The sequence below is a fragment of the Danio rerio genome, chromosome 20, assembly GCF_049306965.1.
Source record: "Danio rerio strain Tuebingen ecotype United States chromosome 20, GRCz12tu, whole genome shotgun sequence".
Classification (NCBI taxonomy): Eukaryota; Metazoa; Chordata; class Actinopteri; order Cypriniformes; family Danionidae; genus Danio; species Danio rerio.
In genome coordinates, this window is record NC_133195.1 from 38,227,501 (window position 1) to 38,246,970 (window position 19,470).

Genomic DNA, 19,470 nt, shown 5'->3' on the forward strand with positions numbered 1-19,470 from the left:
CAGACAGACAGACAGACAGACAGACAGACAGACAGACAGACAGACAGACAGATAGATAGATAGATAGATAGATAGATAGATAGATAGATAGATAGATAGATAGATAGATAGATAGATAGATAGATAGATAGATAGATAGATTATAATTATTTATAACTGCATGCAGATGTCTTTTAAGTTACAATTGTGTAATATATGATCTGCATTATTTTTGTATAAACCATTTCAATGTTTAGGGTAAGTAAGATAATTGACCAAAAGAGAGAGTAGAGGCTTTTTTAATTGTTACAATAGACCTCCATTTCATTTAAATGTGTTTCTTGAATATTTTAAGCAGCTACTTGTTTTTCAACTCTGAGATTTGAGCTCAAGGCTAAAATGTTGAGCACTAAATCCCATATTCAGACTTTAGGATCCTTCAGATTGTTTTTTCTGATCATGTGACACTAAAGGAGTAATGTAACTGTCACAGAAATAAATTAAATGTTAAAATATATAATTCTGCAGAAAATCTGTATAGATAGAGTAGGGCTGAAAAATATCGGAAAAATCTGATATTGCAATATTTTATTTTTCTCTTGATTTATATTGCGATATTAATACAGTTTCACCAGATGGTTTGAATAGCTCTATTTGGCAGTTTTATGTGGAGTCTAGCCAGCATTTATGTATAGAAATGTAATAATCACAATGCAAAAAAAATGCTTTTCTTACTTTGCTTTGTCTCATTTCAAGTCTGAATATTTAAAAATTATAAGATCAAGTAAAAATATTGTTTATTTTTTACCTTCAGAAGGAATACTGTAAGTTTTAGGAGTAGGAGTTTTTCCTTAAAACGAGCACAATTTTTTCTGCAAATGGGTTCAGTAAACTAATAATAATAATAATAATAATAATAATAATAGTTCCTTACATTTATATAGTGCTTTTCTGGGCACTCAAAGCGCTTTACACAATGGGGGGGATCTCCTCATCCACCACCAGTGTGCAGCATCCACCTGGATGACGCAACGGCAGCCAATTTGCGCCAGACCACACACCAGCTGATTGGTGGAGAGGAGACAGTGATGAAGCCAATTGAATATGGGGATGGTTAGGAGGCCATGATTGACAGAGGCCAGTGGGCAGATTTGGCCAGGATGCAGGGGTTAAACCCCTACTCTTTTCGAAGGACATCCTGGGATTTTTAACGACCACAGAGAGTCGAGACCTCGGTTTAACGTCTCATCCGAAAGACGGTGCTCACTGAGCAGTATAGCGTCCCCGTCACTATACTGGGGCATTAGGACCCACACAGACCGCAGGTTGGGCGCCCCCTGCTGGCCTCACTAACACCACTTCCGGAAGCAACCTAGCTTTCCCATGTGGTCTCCCATCCAGGAACTGACCGGGCGCAGCTCTGCTTAGCTTCAGTGGGCAACCATGTGAGAGTTGCAGAGAGCTAGCTGCCGGCTAAACTAATCTTATTTTTGCTTTGAAATTTAGGTTTTTGGACTAGAAATAAGGTAAAAATGATAAGTTAAAATTTTATTTTGTTGCATAAATTGTACAAATAATTAAATGCAATTCATCTGTTACACCTACAAACATCATAATTAATAATAAAACCCAAATGTTTAAAATTTTCTTGAAATTCTTAGTCACAGCCCTTAAAAACACATGCAAATTATAAACTTTTACTCTATTATGCAGTGATTCTAATAACATGTGTTTTGTAGCTCCTGGTCAACTATGATTCCGACTCAACATTTCAGTTCTTGCTATGTGTGTTGCAGATGCGCACATTGCGATATCAATGCTGAAACTATATATTGTGCAGCCCTAATATGGAGGCAGAAAATATTAGAAAGCATAGTAATACTTCACAATATTACTGTTTTACTGTAAACTCTGGTTTAATACATGTAACCTAAATGTGCTAAAGATATTTTGACTACTTTAAAAATAACTGAATAAAGATATTATAGACTAAAATTACACTAGATGAACTGAATGCAATACTGTGGTCATACTGAAAACAAATAGAAGAAACAGATCAATACGAGGAAAACGATAAACCTAGTATCAAATTTGATACATTCTAATGTCTTATGTTCTGTCGTGAAAGCTTTATTCTGAGTTTAAGCTGGCCTTGATTAATCCGGATGTTAAAGAGAGACAGAGGAAAGGTGTGCACTGTAAATCTGAGGGGAAGAACTGATGAATTCTCCGCAGCATATCTCAAGGTCATATTGATATCCACAGCCCATATCTCTGCACAGAGCACCACCTATGTCCATTACTGGCAGATCAGGGGAGTGATAAGTCGCCTTTGAATTGACATGTTGCCTGAAGACTGACAGACTGATAGACGCAAGAAAACTGGAGAGGGAGGGTGCACATAGATCAAGAATAATCCGTCACTGCTGACACAATCCGTCTAAGATAGTACTGATGTCAGCCCATATCAGCCATTTCATGTTTCAGTAAGACTAATCAAATGTTCTCTCAGCACTTATAGACGATCAGCAGTATCCCTGCGTTAGGCCAAAACGGAGGTAAATCACATTCATTATTTATACCAGTAGAAGCATTGAGTCTGTTCCAGGCCTTTTACTGCTGCGTGGAAATTCAGCGGTTTATGGCACAAACAAATTAATCCCCGAGGATCCATTTAGGGCACATTGTGATCCCATCCGGAAAGAGGGAGGGTGCTGCTTCATGTCCTGCTGATTTATACACCACCAAGCCTTACGATTATCCCGAATATCGATATTCCGTTCCCTTGAAAGTGTTGAAGCCGCACTTCCTGAAATATGTCACAGCTGCCTGTTATTTTCCAAACTTCAGGCAAAGCAGCACTGAAACTCACCTTGCTGATCATTAGGTGTGCAGAAAATCATATTTTATGAAGTTGGATGCCACTATTTGGCTATCTATGAATCAAATATAAGTCCTAATTCCTCTGATCCCTGGCCAAAGTCATTACTTTTTGATTATAACTTTGCGTTCACTGACAGTCAATTAATTGGCAATTAAATTATGTTGATTTTGAGGCACAGTCCCGAAGTTGCTTTAGACAACTATCAAGCCAAGAAGAATTTTAAAAGCTCAAAACCTGATCATCTAGAAATCTGTCAACAAGCGCCATTGCTCTACACAGATTATCTTTGTTTTCTCCATTACCAAGACAAGCCATGATAGAAAGGAGTGCTGGAGAATATTTTTGTTTGTTACAGCAGTTGCCAATTCAATTCTGCATGTAAATGTGGCTCACATCAATAAACATATCATGATGATGTTAAGTCTTCCTGCATATAGGCATAGGCCGGTACAAGATTCTGGTGGTATGATAACCTTGGATAAAAATATCACTGACACATGGTATTGTGTTTACTACACTAAAAAAAAGTTATTTTTTAATGTCTGTGTAAAAACAACAACTTTTTGTTGGATATAAAGTAAACCGATTTAAGTAAAAACAACTGGTTCTTCAAATGTTTGCTGAATTGTGGACTGACCAGTAGCTTTTGATGTGGATGCTCATTTTCTGCTGGATATACTGTTGTCCTAAATAAATAAAGACAATAGTCTTTTACAACACTTAACAGAAAAAAAACTTGCATATACTGTAATTAGGGCCAGATTAACCAATGGGCATTATGGGCACAGGTGCAGGGGTCCATGCACACTTGGGGCCCCTGCAAGGGGGGGGGGATGCAGATTTTGGAGAGTCTATTTAGGCTAAGTGCAAATAGTGCACCTCAATGGAATAAGCTAGTTGAATGATTCCCGCTCATCACCGTTTGATTGACAGAGACAACATAACTAAAGAGCGCAATAGATAGCAGCGTGAGTGGCTTAGTTCGTAAAGCACATGGCAACATGTTTTGACGCGATCAATTATGAATCTGGTTCGAATACAGCGTCTGATGAACACATTTTTATTTTTTCCCCACTACATATCAGATATTTCCTACTCTTCATCTCGAGGAAGACAAGTACGAATCATTCACAAGTGTTTGTATTATGGAGGAATCAGATTCATAGAACTGGATTGGAGAGGTGTTATTTCCAAATCATACGTTTGTAGAAGTTATACATTTAAAATACCCTTAAATATAAATTTCAGTACTGCTTCAGTGAACCTGAACAAGTATATTAAAAGCCATTAATTTTCACTAGTTGTTTTAGCTTTTTTTTTTATCAAAGTGTGCTTTAATTGCTTTAAAAAAAAGTTAAATCTATGTAGACTAGAAATATATGTACTGTTTATCATTTATTTTAAAAATGCGGGCAATACATTACAGATTAATTCTATTTAAAAAAATATTATATTAATCTCATTTTTAATTCAACTATAGGGGTGTGGCTAGGTAAGGGGCCTACAAGACATTGTGCCCAGGTGCCTCTGAATTCTTAATCCGGGCCTGCATGTACTGCAAGAACGGTATAACAGAACATTTTTTCCAAACCATGGGAAACCTTGAGACCGGTTATCGTCCCATACCTACAACTGTATATCCTTTTTAATGAGACTTAACTATCGCACAGTCTATCAGTACTGTAAGATTCCACAGTATGAACGTTTGACAAGAAACAACTAATAAGGACTATAAAAATATGTAAAAAAGGGATAGTTCACCCAAAAATAAGAATCTTTAACCCTTCAGGTTATCTATGATTTTTTTCATATAACATTAAAGGAGGTTTTTAGCTGAAACTTTCATCTGACAATTTATTTAGTCCAGGGGTGCCCAAACTTTTTCTTATGAAGGGCAAAAAACCAAACTTAATTAAGGGTGGTGGGTCGAAGCTAAATATTCCAAATTGTATTACAATAAAGTTGCCATGGTAACTTCCTAATTTAATATTTAGAAATATATCAATAAAATACTTTAACCTTATTAACAATTATATACATTGTACATTACAAGTAATTAAGTCTTAATTACAAACTTGTGTGTGCAAAATAAGTAAAGTATTTTCTAAAGCTTTTACTGGGGCACAGTTGATTTTTACTGCACACGTTTCTTTTTTTGCACCGTCTTCCTGTGCTGCCCCCTTCAAGATGCTGCACTGAGCAATCGCCCGTACTGCCCATGCCTTAATCCGCCACTGAGCTCAGCAATTAAACAATTAAACTAAAGATTATTTAAAATTAGACGATTTCTGATTGAGAGATACACTACAACCTTCCCCATTATTCGTCCATTTCTTCAAAGGTTACCATAGGCAAACTTTGGCCTGCAGGCCCTAGTCTGGGCATCTCTTATTTAGTGAATGGCTACTGGCACTTTGACAGTCAAAACAACATATAGAAGCATGAACAGAAAAACAAACTATACCCTTGGCTCCAGATAATTCACTGAGATCTTATTAAATAAAAGATTGGTCTGTGGAAGAAACGCTCACTAAGCGCCTTTATGACAGTCTGGAATGTCAGTTACCTGTCACATAATGATGTATGGGTTGGTGCTGATGCTGCTTATTTGCAACTTTTTTACATGTAGATTGCTAATGCAGAATAATCAAGAGTACAATTTAAGACCACATAAGAAAGCTCACTGTCCGTGACTGTGAATTAAAGGATATTTTTTGTGCCATATGTTTAGTTGACTCTCAAATGCACTGTCATCGACATGCATTTTACAAATCATCAAGAAGCACAGTTTTAACTTAAATCTTCTTTAATGTTCTTCTGAAAAAAATGTAATCTACAACTTGCACGGCCTGAGATTGAGGAAAAGTTCAACCAGAAATTAAAACTTTGCTGTCAATTTACTCCAAGTGTTGGATGAGATCTAGGATGCCAGTGACCAAATAACAATGCACATGGAATGCTCAATGATGTTTCTCATTAAAGACCAGCGCAGCGGAAGCTGATTTACAACACAGACCTTTGCAGAGCACTATTAAACAATAAACCCGTCATGGAGGAAGCAAGATATGAATAAGAATCTCAGAGACTATCTGCACTGGCCTTCACACCTTTGTGCAAATGCCTAATAATTTAAACAAGGGTTTGGGAGCAGATCTGCTCTGTATGTGTGGCGCCTCACTTTAAAAGCTTTGATGAAATGCCAGATGATTTGTCGTCATATTATTGGACAAACCAAATAGAGTTTAATGGAAAGTCATCACTCGTTCTTAGTATCACCTTCAACAGGATCATAGTTTTGTTGTATTGCCTAAAAATTTGGTTAAAATACAACATTAATATAAGCTGTTTAAACAAAAAAGCTGATTCATTGCTGTTTTTTCAGTAGAATACCTCACTGATGCAGAATTAAGCAGTTGAAGTGTTAGTATGCCCTACGCCTTCAGTGGTTAATACGGAATATTATCAAGCTGCACAAATCCTTTGTGTACGTAAAACAAATATAACGACTTCATACAACAGTTTCTTCTCCTTAGTGTCAGTATATTGTGCATGTTCACTAGTACAGAGCATTGATGTATACTACTCCAGGATGCCGCTGCATGACTTCCTCTGTTTGAAACAAAGTGTACATCAGCAGGCAACCAATTGTAACACATATACCAGGGGTTCTTAAACTCGGTCCTGGAGGGCTGGTGTCCTGCAGATTTTAGCTCCAACTTGCCTCAACACACCTGCAAGGATGTTTCTAGAAAACTTAGTAATGGGGTTGGGGTTGAAGCTAAAATCTGCAGGACATCAGAACCCCAGAATCGAGGTTGAGAACCCCTGACATGTAGTATTCTCCTTAACATGCGCAATACACAGATAAGGTCTGTTTTGAAGATGTTTTTTTTTTTTTCGGGAACTTTGCTGTCTATGGAGGGAGCTCTCGGATTTCACCTAATACTTCTTGATTTGTGTTGTAAAGACAAACGAAGGCCTAGGGGTTTTAAAATGATTTGGTTTAAAATGTGGTTGACTTTATTTTCATTTTTTGGTGAACTAACTCTTCATGGGGTAAACTGTCTTAGGCTACAAAAGCTCGGAAAAGACTAATAGAAAAGAATAGATTCTGTCTCAGATTAGTGTAGAGAGTGCGTTTACAAAAGATATTGATCAGAGCTGTGTGCTCCACAGTAATTAGCATCTGTAGAGTAGAGCATTATACAGTTTGAAATGTCATCAGTAGATCCTAAAAAGACTGACAACTTTGCTCTGTAGAACTGCCTCTGAAATGAGCTGTGTTTTGTGTGCTGACTCTCACCTTTTTTTTTTATTGTCCACTTGTTTTCCATGCATTTACCCTTCACTTCCACCATTCTTCACCGTGGCTCTTGATCGATAGAGTAAAGATGCTGGTATCAGGACTTTGGTTATGCTGGATGAGCAGGGAGGTAAGTGTGGACGCATTTTAGATGATGATGATGATGAAACAAATGTCAGACATTCTTGGCACATAAAACTTAATAAACTGTGTGCATGCATGTAAGCTTTTCAAATGATTTAAATGTTTTAGAAATACATTTGTTTTGATTAGTCAGACATCATAATAACATATCTGATTTTTGTTCATTCAGTTGACCCACAAAGCTATTTACTTCTCTTCAATGTAACTGTAATTCCTTCTGCTTTTTTTCTGAAGTATTTCTAAACCTTTCACCTTTTTGCAAACACGTTTCTTCTTTAATTTAATGTTGTTTTAAATCTATTGCTTTAGCAAAGACACAGGACTGGCCACTGCAATGCTTGCATTTTGTTAAATATATATATATTTAGTGTTTTAGGCCAGCTTGTACCAATAAACTTTTAAGGAAACAATAAAACAACGATCGATTTAGCTGGTAATGACAAATGACACTCTTCCCCATACACTGCACTAATACTCCATTTGTATAATCCCTGGCACAATGCTAATATTATAGGAAACAGATATTACCTATTGTAACAGGGCCATTTAAGTCAGTAAAAAAGCCAACGAATATACAATGACGAGCTGCAACCAGCTTGCCTGTAAGTTTAAAGCACACCTTGGCTTAGTGTGATTAAAAAAATTACATAATTGGCCTTGCTTTAAGCATTAGCCTTTTAAAAGCCCTCTGATTGGCTCCCATGTGCAAGAGCCCCCCTGTTTGCTGCCAGTAATTAGTCTTTTCAGAAGGAGAATGAGATTTCACTCCTTCATCCACTCAAACTGCCGCCTAAAGCCTATTTAAATGAAACTCTCAGCCCAGTGGTGACACTAAGCTAGCCTTATCAAGGAACGAGCTATGTCAAAAGTTCAACTTTTTTAAATCTAAAGAATTCTGACACACAAAATTAAAATGCGTCTTTAAGTTAAGTGTCTTCCAATGCCAGGGATTAAACAAATGTAACTGATGTGGTAAGCTTGTTTTCCTCTCGAACCATTCCCAGTTTGCCTCTTTTTTTTCCCTGTGACTGATATACCTAAACGTCTCAACAATTTCGAACACACCCTGTCTGCACGAAAAAACACGCCAGACTGCATCACCACGGGTCACCCACACCTCAGCCATATCATCCCCTTACCACACAGAGACAAACAAAAACCATAAGCTGCACCCTCGTCTATTGTACCGAGGTGAAAAGGAGGCAGTCCGCTTCCAGCAAATGAGTCAGCTGAGCCTTGAGAGAGATCAGGGCAGCGTTTTATGCTGCCCCAAGGTCTAATTAAAGAGACACTGTCGCCCTCCTCCAGTGGGAGACTCTCTCTGCTATCGCCCACTGGGATCAAATTCAAGCTAGAACTGCCTGTGTCCACTGTGACTTCATCCCCTTGATGAAGTTTTCCAAATGTTATATGTAAAAGTCAACATTATTGCAATTCACAACCCATTTTACTTCCGTAATGTGACGTATTTTAAGTGACAAAAGATAGTGATGTGTTAAATTGTTGGGGAATTTCGGAAAATAGTGGTATTAAAATCAGAAATAAGATATGAAGTTTAAAACATTCTTCGCTACTGGTTAACATTATCTAATAGCCTTTGTGGCCTTCATTTAGTTATTCATTTAGATTAAAAGTCAATTTAGAATTTTAATAATTAATATTTTAATATTAAAACAAAAATGTGCATTAAGAAAGTAAATAGGGTCTGCTTTGATTTCATGTTGACTTTGGTGCATTTTGAAATAATTAATGCTATATTTGAACTATTTCCTAACTCTTCTTTGCTCATGTAGGTTCATTCTAATGCATGCGTCCCCTTCTAGATGCACATTCCAGTTCAGCAGTACTCATTTCTCATATATTTCTGTAAAACAAGAACCAGTAAAATTCATTCCACTGCTGTCATCCCTTTGTCCTGACCAGAACAACTCGATCGTGTTGAAGATGGCATGAACCATATCAACCAAGACATGAAGGAGGCCGAGAAAAATTTAAAAGATTTAGGGAAATGCTGTGGCCTTTTCATATGTCCATGTAACAAGTAGGTACTGACCATGTGGCAGAAGGGTCTTACGTATGTGGTGGCGTCCGTTTTTTTCCCCTTCCTTTTTTTTTTTTTTTTGAGTTTCCTTTCGTCACAGTGACTGTCTGAAGTTTTGTCTTCTCTTCTTTGTCCTCTCTTTCCTCCCTCCCTCCTTTATTTTTCTGACACCTGCTCTCGTTCTGTGGGGGATAAATTACTTGTTGTTTAATCAGAGCAACTGGAACGCATCGAGGAGGGAATGGACCAAATCAATAAGGACATGAAGGATGCAGAAAAGAATTTGAACGATCTAGGAAAATTCTGTGGTCTTTGTTCCTGTCCATGTAACAAGTAGGTGCTGCTTGCCTTGCCTGCCTGCCTGCCTAAAAATTAAACATATTCAAGAGGCCTGTAGCCCTAGTCAGGCGTGCCCAGGGTGGCTCGTCAAGTACACTACCCATGATGCAAAGCACAGACAGTGAGCATGAGGCATGGTCACACATGCTCACAGACGTAACCCAGTTACCTTTGTTAGATTATGAATGAAATATATAATAAAATAAGGCATGCTGCACAACCCAAGGCCACCTTCTCTTAAAATCAAGAAGCCAAACAACTAAAACTGCATGGATGTGCCAAAGTTAAGTTCTAAGTCACTACAAATAGTTACAAAAAGTAGGTTTTAACATACTGTATAAGAGACATTCTACCAGAAACGTAAATTTTTACTTATAAAAATGTGACAGGGGCTGACTTTTAGCTTGTCGTCATCCTCAAAAAGTAAAAAAAAAAAAACAGGCCTAAAATCATACAATTCAATGATAGAACACATCCTTGATCACTGTCAGCTTCTCCTCCATCAAATGATATCATTTCCCAGTCAAAGCCTTAAAGGTGTTTTGCACGTATTATATGTTCAATTTAATGCAAATGTTACAGGACTGAAAGAAATATGGAGACAATTGTAAATGTATTTGTATTATATATTAGTATTTATTTGTAGAATTTATTTAATTTCATGTTTTAATCAATGGATGTGAATAACAACTTAAACTTGCAATTTCTGAAGTTTTTCTTTATAAATAATAACAAAACTATTAAAGCTGTAGGTTCAATTGGGTTGAGGACAAGGACAGGGTTTGATTTGTAAAGTGTTTTTAATAAAGAAAAAAAATCTGAGAATCAAATGAATGACATATTCCTTAACAGAACAATTCACAGTAATCAACCATCAGTCCATTTTAGAAATCTTTGGGATGAAATACTTTTTATTCACTGTATTTATGTTTTCATTTTAGGGACAGATAATGTACATTTCTGGTAGAATGTCCCATAAATTACTCCAATGTATTTTAACTTTGTTTTTATCCAGCCCATAGGAAGGATACACTTATCTTTTTGAGTCGTTTGCGGGCTAATGCGCCAATTAAAAGCAAACAACTACTGTCTAATGCTTTGTGTTGGCATTGTTACAAACTGTAGACCGTTATTTCACATTTAAAATGGCGTTTTGGCCCTATTTTATGTAGTATACGGCGGAACGATGTAACGATAGTTAACTGCTTTTGTCAGCGCGAGCGATTTTATTTCTTATACAACTATAACAGTGAATAATATTGTTGAACATCAAAGGGTAAGTTTAAAGACATAATACAACTTACCAAGGTGCATCTTCCGAGTCATGTTAATCAGCGTTTTACTTGCTGGAGGATGTCAATAAACAAACAAACAGCACGTCACGTGACGTGGAATCAAACTAACCTCAGCCCCTAACATCATGCCGCTAACTGCAATACCCCATTATAAAATATAAACAGGAATTCTAAAACAGTCCCGTAGCCAGCCTGGTGAATGGGATGGTTCTTTTTTCTTTAAAAAAACTGGACCTTTTTTAGCTATAAAACTCATTTTTGTTTAATTATGCGATTTAAATACTGTATTTTAGTTACATTTTAAGCACTTTTAGCTGAATTAGCTTGTCGGATAGTCAGCATAACCACACATTTTGATATAGGCTACCAAATATATTTCCTAAAAATTTAGAATAAAACAAATGTGAAAAATACTTATTTTTAAAAAACTAATTATCGTTAGAAAAAAATAGGAATTTGTAGCCTATTTTCATTAGGCAAATAACAAATTAACCAGCACTTTCAACTTTTTCTCAGTTTATGTTTAAAAAATAATTAAAACATAATGAATGATGATAATAATAAGAATGCAGAGCTACATACATTTTGTAGCCTCTCTTGTTTTAAAAAAAAAGCACATTTAAAAAGTCATGGATAACAACAATAGCCAAAATATTCAAATCAGTTTTAATTTGGGCCACTTTTGGTGCATCACACCTTTTTATTTTTTTATTATAATTTTTTTTTTCAAGAGTAAGGCTAAGGTCCAAGGTTCAGAATAAAAATTACTTGTAAAATGTTTTCTCTAGTTTAAACAATACAGTATCAAAATATTACTTAACTGAGGTCAGAATGTATGTTTTCTGGATGTTGGACTCATGAAAAATAATTGTTTGTATTGGCCAAAACTGATTAGCTGAAGTCACATCGAAGTGACAGCCAACAGAGGATTTCGCTTGATCTTAAAGCCTTTTTCAATTAGTTATTTTTACAATTTATAATGGCATAATAGTCAAAATAGAACAAATGAGCTCATGTATGGGACAAAATTCTGGAACTTTTTCACTGAGGGGTGGGTCTTCCAAACCATCTGAACCCTCCCTGGCTACAGGCCTGTAAAATGCATTTAAAAATATGTTGCTTGGTCAAAAACGACTCAAAACGATAGGGTTATTCAAATTAATATAGCAAGTTACTATAACACTAGCCTATCTAAAAATGTCAAGCAATATTTTTACAACTTTGAATGCACATCCATCAATGTTACCTGTATGACTGCAATAGCATGTCCCTGAATGCCAAATGCATGCATCTCTTGCTAATAATGTTGCTATTTGTTAAGAACAATATTGTATAGCAATGCTGATGACCTACTCCTATTGAAAGTTATTCAGACCATTTAACAGTTTCACGCCTGTCTCGCTCATACTGAGTTTGGCAAAGAACAGGACGCACAGTCCAGTCTGTAGCCACAGTAAAGTGAGAGAGGGCCAGTGCTTTTGCTGGTTCCCCAAGGGAGCAGACGAGATCTAGGTCAGATAGAGAAAGATACAGTGAAGAAATTCACATTTCTATGTGACTGCCGGTCAGAAAGTCCCAGACAGATATAGAGGTGCAAATTAACCCATGCATTAAAGGATGAGGAATTCTTGGGTCAAATTCTGTGAATACTATTAACTCAGTTCATAATTTAAAATTAGACCATTTTTAAAAACAAACTATATTTACAGTTAAAGTCAGAAAATAATTTTTGACTAGATGTTTTTCAAGACACTTCAATACAGCTTAAAGTGACATTTAAAGGCTTAACTAATTAGGTTAACTAGGCATGATAGGGTAATTAGGCAATTTATTGCACAATGATGGATTGTTTTGTAGAAAAAAATTATAGCTTAAAGAGGCTAATAATTTTGACCTTAAAATGTTTTTTTTTTTTTTTTTTAAACTGCTTTTATTCTAGCCGAAATAAAACAAATAAGACTTTTTCCAGAAGAAAAAATATTATCAGACATACTGTAAAACATTACCTTGCTCTGGTAAACATCAATTAGGAAATACTTAAGAAAAGAAAATTCAAAGGGGGGCTTCAGCTGTATATTTTATCTATAAGATTATAAAATTATTTTAAATAACATTTACATTTCCAATAGATTCTTTTATAGCTTGAATGCAGCATATTCTTGCTTCTAGGCTCCAACTATCAATATTTTACAGCCATTGTTTGCCAGTTTGAGTATTAACTGCTCCTTCACTTTAGATAAAGCTCAACATGCTGTTTAGAGAGAGAGCGGAGGGAAGGCAGCCGGGGGAATTGTAGCTTTAGTCCGTCTCTATAAATAATACTGCAGTGGGAGGCTTGGCCATCTCTCTTCAGATAAATCAAGAAATATTAGGACTAAAATCTATATCAGTAGCCCACAGCCAGAACATCAGTTGAATACATTAGTCTTCTTTATGCTAAATATGCAATCTAGATTTATATTGAATATTTATTTGATTTTTATTAAGGAAAAGGTGCCATATTGATTGACTGTTAAATACCATTTTAATTTCACTAAAAGGTTCTTCAATTGCATTATTGTCAAAATCCTTATTGGTTCTTCTTAACACTTTTATTTTTAAGAGATTGCTACTACTGCATTATTTAATAATAATGTTACTTTCAATATATACTTACACATTATAAATTCAAACCATAATGTGCTGTGAACTAACATGAATAATTAGGATTTATTCATATTAACAAAGATTAATGAATGCTTTAAAAAAGATTGCTTGTTATGTTATCGTTATTGTAAATTATTGCAATTATTGTTTTTCTATTCTTCAACTCTGTCCTCCGAATAATCAGAAGATCCCACTAGCATGTCTACAACAATAATTAGCAATAATCCATAATAGGTTGTTGTCATATTTGATAAGATTGCATATAATTGCCATGCGTAAGAGGCTATAATTTGCAATAATTGATAGTTTGATTCATTTGTGGCTCTGGGCTAATTATCAAAGCAACACTGATTTGTCATTGTCGTTTCTTGAATTATAATATATCATTTGAACACATATTTAAGGGTTAGAAACACAGGTGAGAGGTAGCCAGTGAAAGTTCAACATAGGATGCGCTTCTCTTCCTCCAGTTTCTTTTCTGTTGAAGTTATTTACACTTGTCTCCACAAATGTGGCAGTCCTGTTATTACATGTTTGTCTGTCGCCAAGGCCTGTGCTTTTTGTTATTTGTCATCATTTGAGACGGGGGACAGCTCATGTCCCATGGGGCGTCAGAGGTGACCTCCCAGTCCCATATCTCTCTGTTTTAGAAATGGCTGTCCACCTCTATTTATGTCCCCCATTTTCAGAAAGGTATCAGCGTCAAGTACATGTATGTTATATGTAAGCAGGATAAAGCATTGCTAATTACAAAAGCCCCTATAGGAGAATGAGCCCATCCCTGTTCTGCTTGCCTGGTAATCCATGTTTGTTGTTGATCTGTGGGCACAGATATGGAAGTGTCCGGTTACTGTAGAGCTCATGCTTCCCCTGACTCTGTGCAGAATGAAGAGTGGCGCCAGCAAGGCTTGGGGAAACAACCAGGATGGAGTGGTTGCCAGCCAGCCTGCCCGCGTTGTGGATGAGCGTGAACAGATGGCCATCAGCGGAGGCTTCATCCGCAGGTGAGACGCACAGGTTTCCAGAACACTCGGTTAAAAGGGTTAGCCGGAATAACAGAGCGCTTTGATTGGGTTGTTGAGGACTGGGCGGCATGCCGATATCTATCATAGTGATGACATTAAGTATATGGCTAACATGAAAATATGCAGAACAGATGCAAATTTAAATTCTTTAAATTTGGAATTCACTAATGATGAGATAGGTGGATCATTTCGCTGAAATAGGCACATTTTACAGCTGCCCTAGAGTTGAGTTTTACCCTTTTTGAATTAATTCACAGAATCTCCGGGTCTAGCGAAAGCACTTTTAGCTTAGCTTAGCATAGATCATTGAATCGGTTTAGACCAAGGGTGCTCAATCCTGTTCCTGGAGATCTACCTTCCTGCAGATTTCAGTTGCTACCCATATCAAACACACCTGCCTGTAGTGTTCAGGTCCTAATTAATTGGTGCAGGTGTGTTTGATATAGGTAGCAACTGAAATCTGCAGGAAGGTAGATCTCCAGGAACAGGATTGAGCACCCCTGGTTTAGACCATTAGCATCTCGCTCAAAGATGATCATAGAGTTTTGAGGATATTCCTATTTAAAGCTTGACTCGTCTATATAAGACCAACAGAAAATGAAAAGTTGCCATTTTCTATGGTTAATGACTATTCTCTCATTCTGGCGTAATAATCCAGGAACATTGCTGCCGTACCATGGCTGCAGCAGGCGCAAAGACATTACGCAGCTCTTGAAAATCAGGTAAATTACGTCAACATAACCAACATGACTACTTTAAGCGTAAGCTGGTCACGTTGGAAGGTACCTAGCTTTGGAGTATCTTCAAGCACTGGGGAATGCCATTGCGCCTGCTGCAGCCATCATTGGCTCATGTATTCGAGAACTGATTTTGATTTAAACTGACAGTCCACCATGCTTGTGTGTGCAGGGTAACAGACGACGCCAGGGAAAATGAGATGGATGAGAACTTAGAGCAGGTGGGAGGCATCATTGGTAACTTGCGCCACATGGCCCTTGATATGGGCAACGAGATCGATACCCAGAACCGCCAGATCGACAGGATCATGGAGAAGGTATGGATTGGCTCTCAAGGCCTGTTTATTTATTTGTTGGATTTTCCACTAAAAACCAACAATAAAAAATAAAGTGCTTTAACAAAATGAGTGATGACTTGAATATCTGTTTTCAACCCATATTACTTCCATGACATAAATTATTGGGAATTACTACATTACCAATAAATATTTTATATATAATCTTATGTGTACTGTGAATTTTACATATAATTCATATCATATTAACTTCATTAACTGCATGGACAAATAGATTATAATTATTGATAATAATTATTGATAAATTAAATACAGTACATTATGAGTTAATGTTAGCTTTTAAATTTTCAAAAATATATATTTTACATTTACAAAGCACTTGTTGAGATATTTCACTTGTCGTATTGGATTAAAATCTTTTTCATAATTCCAAATAAAAAGTAGGAAAAAAAAACACTATTAAAAGTAATTTGGATTTCATAAGTATTATTTTATTTCTCCTTGCTAATAAAGCACTATTTGAACTATGTCTCCTTCTGAGTTCTTATATTGACTGTAAGAAACTAATATGTTTAATAGGTTTCAAAAGGGAATTATTAAATGTGTATTTATACATTTTACTTTATATTACATTTTTTATACAATATATGGTTTAATTACACAAGTACTGTATATTTTATATGTAGAATATGTGTTTTTCGTAACACTTTACAATAAGGCTGTTTGATAATGAACAATCCATTTATAACAGTATTTATTCATGTTTTTAATGCTAGTTCTTGTTAACTCACAGCGCATTTTCTAATATTATTACTATAATACATTTTATACATATACCTATATTCACTCACTGGCCACTTTATTAGGTACACCAGTCCAACTGCTTGCTAAAATTTCTTATCAGCCAAACACATGGCTGCAGCTTAATGCATTTAGGCATGTAGACATGGTCAAGACGATCTGCTGCAGTTTAAACCAACAATCAAATTGGGGAAGGCAGATGATTTTAAGTTGACCTGGGTTGTTGGTGCCAGACGGGCTGGTCTGAGTATTTCCAAAACTGCTGATCTACTAGAATACTAGTTAAAACTAAGATGTGCAGAAGAGCATCTCTTAACGCACAACATGTTGAACCTTGTTGAACCACAAATGGCCTCCACAGTCATTAGATCTCAATCCAATAGAGCACCTTTGGGATGTGGTGGAATGGGTGAACGCATCATAGATGTGCAGCCAACAAATCTACAGCAACTGCGTGATGCTATCATGTCAACATGGGCCAAAATCTCTGAGGAATATTTCCAGTACCTTGTTGACTCTATGCCATGAAGGATTAAGGCAGTTCTGAAGGCAAAAGTGAGTCCAACTCGGTACTAGTAAAGTGTACCTAATAAAGTGGCCAGTGAGTGCATATTACCTATAAGCAAAACTTTAGATACATTAATGCATTATAAGTATATTAGTTCATGCTAGTAAATACATTAACTAATGAAACCCTTATAGTAAAAGTATGATAAAAGTATTCCTTGGAACAACATGCACTGATAAGGAGAATGTTCACTAATAAATTAAACAGGGTCCGACTTGATTTCAAGCAGATAATAACTGTTAATTTAAGGAATGCACATTTGCTAATAAAGCGCTCTTTGCACAATTTCAGGCTGATTCCAACAAGACCAGGATTGATGAAGCCAACCAGAGGGCCACAAAGATGCTGGGCAGTGGCTAAACCTCTGCTCTGCCTGCTTTTACCAACTGTGCAGTTTGTCAAAAGGCAATGCGCTTATCATGGTATTTACCTTCTAGGTTTGCACACATGCACATATCACCCGGCCCCCATTGTAAATGTCGTTCTATGTGTCGTCTGTCAGCTTTTTCAATGATTGTCCTCGTAAAATGATTTCTTATACTCTGTATCATTCTTTCCAAAGGTTGTATATAGTGCTGACTCGATGGCTCTTGCTCACTTGTGAAGTTTTTATTCTCTTTATTGCCTGTATACATATATGTATGTATGTATACATATATCCGCTTGTATGTGTATACATCTAGCCTATGTGTATATACATATATATAAATATATATCTCACATTTTTGCTGGAGGAACTATATAGGAATGCTATACAAGCTGTCTTTCCTTTTCAGTATATCTCAGTATCGTCTTGGTAAAACTGTGTCACTCCACTCGGCTACTGTCATGCTCCTTATTTTGATGTTGTCATGACTATGAAGAATGGGAAAAAAGATTTTGCAACCGATACTAATACGACGAGCACTTACAATCAATGTCTTTGGTTCATATCCCTCATCACGACCATAATCAGTTACTGTTTAGACAATGTGCAACTAGATTCTGTAGCTGTAGTAGTAAAAACATTGCATTCCAAGTGATGTGAATTGTGCGTTATGCATGACAAATGGTAGATCTTAGCGTCTTATAAATAAAAACTTGTTTTAAAAAAAGATGACCAAAAAAAACAACAAAGAAACACACAATAAATCATGGCAGTAGCAAAATTGACAAAAGCATGCTCAGTATTAGGACACAGTGGAACGTTCCATATTACTGCAAGTTTGCAATAGTGCCACCATTTCAGTCGATATATATATTTACAGACTGTGACTTTTGTTGTAAAATAATGCAAAGTGACTTAAAGAAGCCGTGCGAAGGGATGGAAACAAAGCTGGAGTGGTGGTCCTGCAAAAACGACTTGTTTTCTAAAAATGAATATGCAGTTTGGTGTAGAAAATGGTGTTCTGAAAGGTGGGGACTGGTTGTTTACTGTATCATAGGTTTTGGATGCTCTGAAAAAAAAGAAATAAATCATTTGCAATGTAAAGCAAAGACGCATATTTCTGAGAGACCTTACTTTTATAAGAAGACTGTATCCTGTTAGTTTACTTTCCCCGTGTGGTTTGTTATTGGTAAAAAATGATAATAATCCATAACAAAAAAAAGTTTTTTTTTTTTTGTTGCTTCTGTACTTAGAGCTATGCACACCAAATCACTAAGATGTTGAATAGTTATTATAAGAAGTCAAATAAATACCTTACCTGAATGACACATAGGTTAAACTGTGAGATTGATGTCCTCAACGCATGTAATATTAAAACTCCCTCTGTATCCTGTCAGTCTGTGAAGTGGTTGACATTTTGTAGCTAGCTGAATTGATTAAAAGTAATAAACCCCTAATCGCTGTGGGTTTTCATTATTGTCTCAAGCTAACTTCATTGTCGCTTGATAGAGCTGATTTCTGGGAATTGAGTTAGCTATTGTTTCACTTTTTTTTTCTGATCACATCAACTCATAATATCTTGCTGTTTCTTGTAAGCATGTATTGCAGTTTTGTAAACTGGACCATTAAATGTTCAAGCTCTTTAAAGCAGGATGGATTCTGATTGGCTGACAAAGCTATTATCATTCATTACCTTAAAAAAACAAAACTAATCAATTACTGTATCACTGAACCAAGCCACTGTTTCACAGTTGGATAAGAAACGGAGAGAGAACATCAACAATCTACTGAAGTTGGAAAACAAAATAGGAACTCATTAGGTTCAATTGGAATCATTAATAACTTTTGGACAGAAAAAGCGGAGAAACTGGACAAAAATCAGTCCTTCTAGTGTGCATTCATTCTTAAACAGAAAGGTTTTAAAAGGTTTTCTTTAGTGAACATCTAAAAGTGTGAAGAACATTTTATTCATCTAAAAAGCTCCATTTACCACGTAGAACTGAATACACTGATGGGCTACGCAAAAATCATTTACCAAATCAAAA

The 19,470-nt window shown here is 36.1% G+C and overlaps 1 protein-coding gene across 3 annotated transcripts in view; it reads left to right on the forward strand.

The window, feature by feature from the left end:
• Positions 1-18,882, forward strand: part of snap25a (synaptosome associated protein 25a) — a 42,727-nt gene extending 23,845 nt beyond the window's left edge. The window contains exons 4-8 of one of the 3 annotated variants that reach the window (XM_073932144.1): positions 7,248-7,296; positions 9,234-9,684; positions 14,516-14,635; positions 15,566-15,710; positions 17,350-18,882. In XM_073932144.1, coding sequence (XP_073788245.1) covers positions 9,593-9,684; positions 14,516-14,635; positions 15,566-15,710; positions 17,350-17,418 — 426 coding nt within the window. In that variant the 5' untranslated portion in view covers positions 7,248-7,296; positions 9,234-9,592 and the 3' untranslated portion in view covers positions 17,419-18,882. 3 annotated transcript variants of the gene reach the window in all.
• Positions 18,883-19,470: the final 588 nt, after the last annotated feature.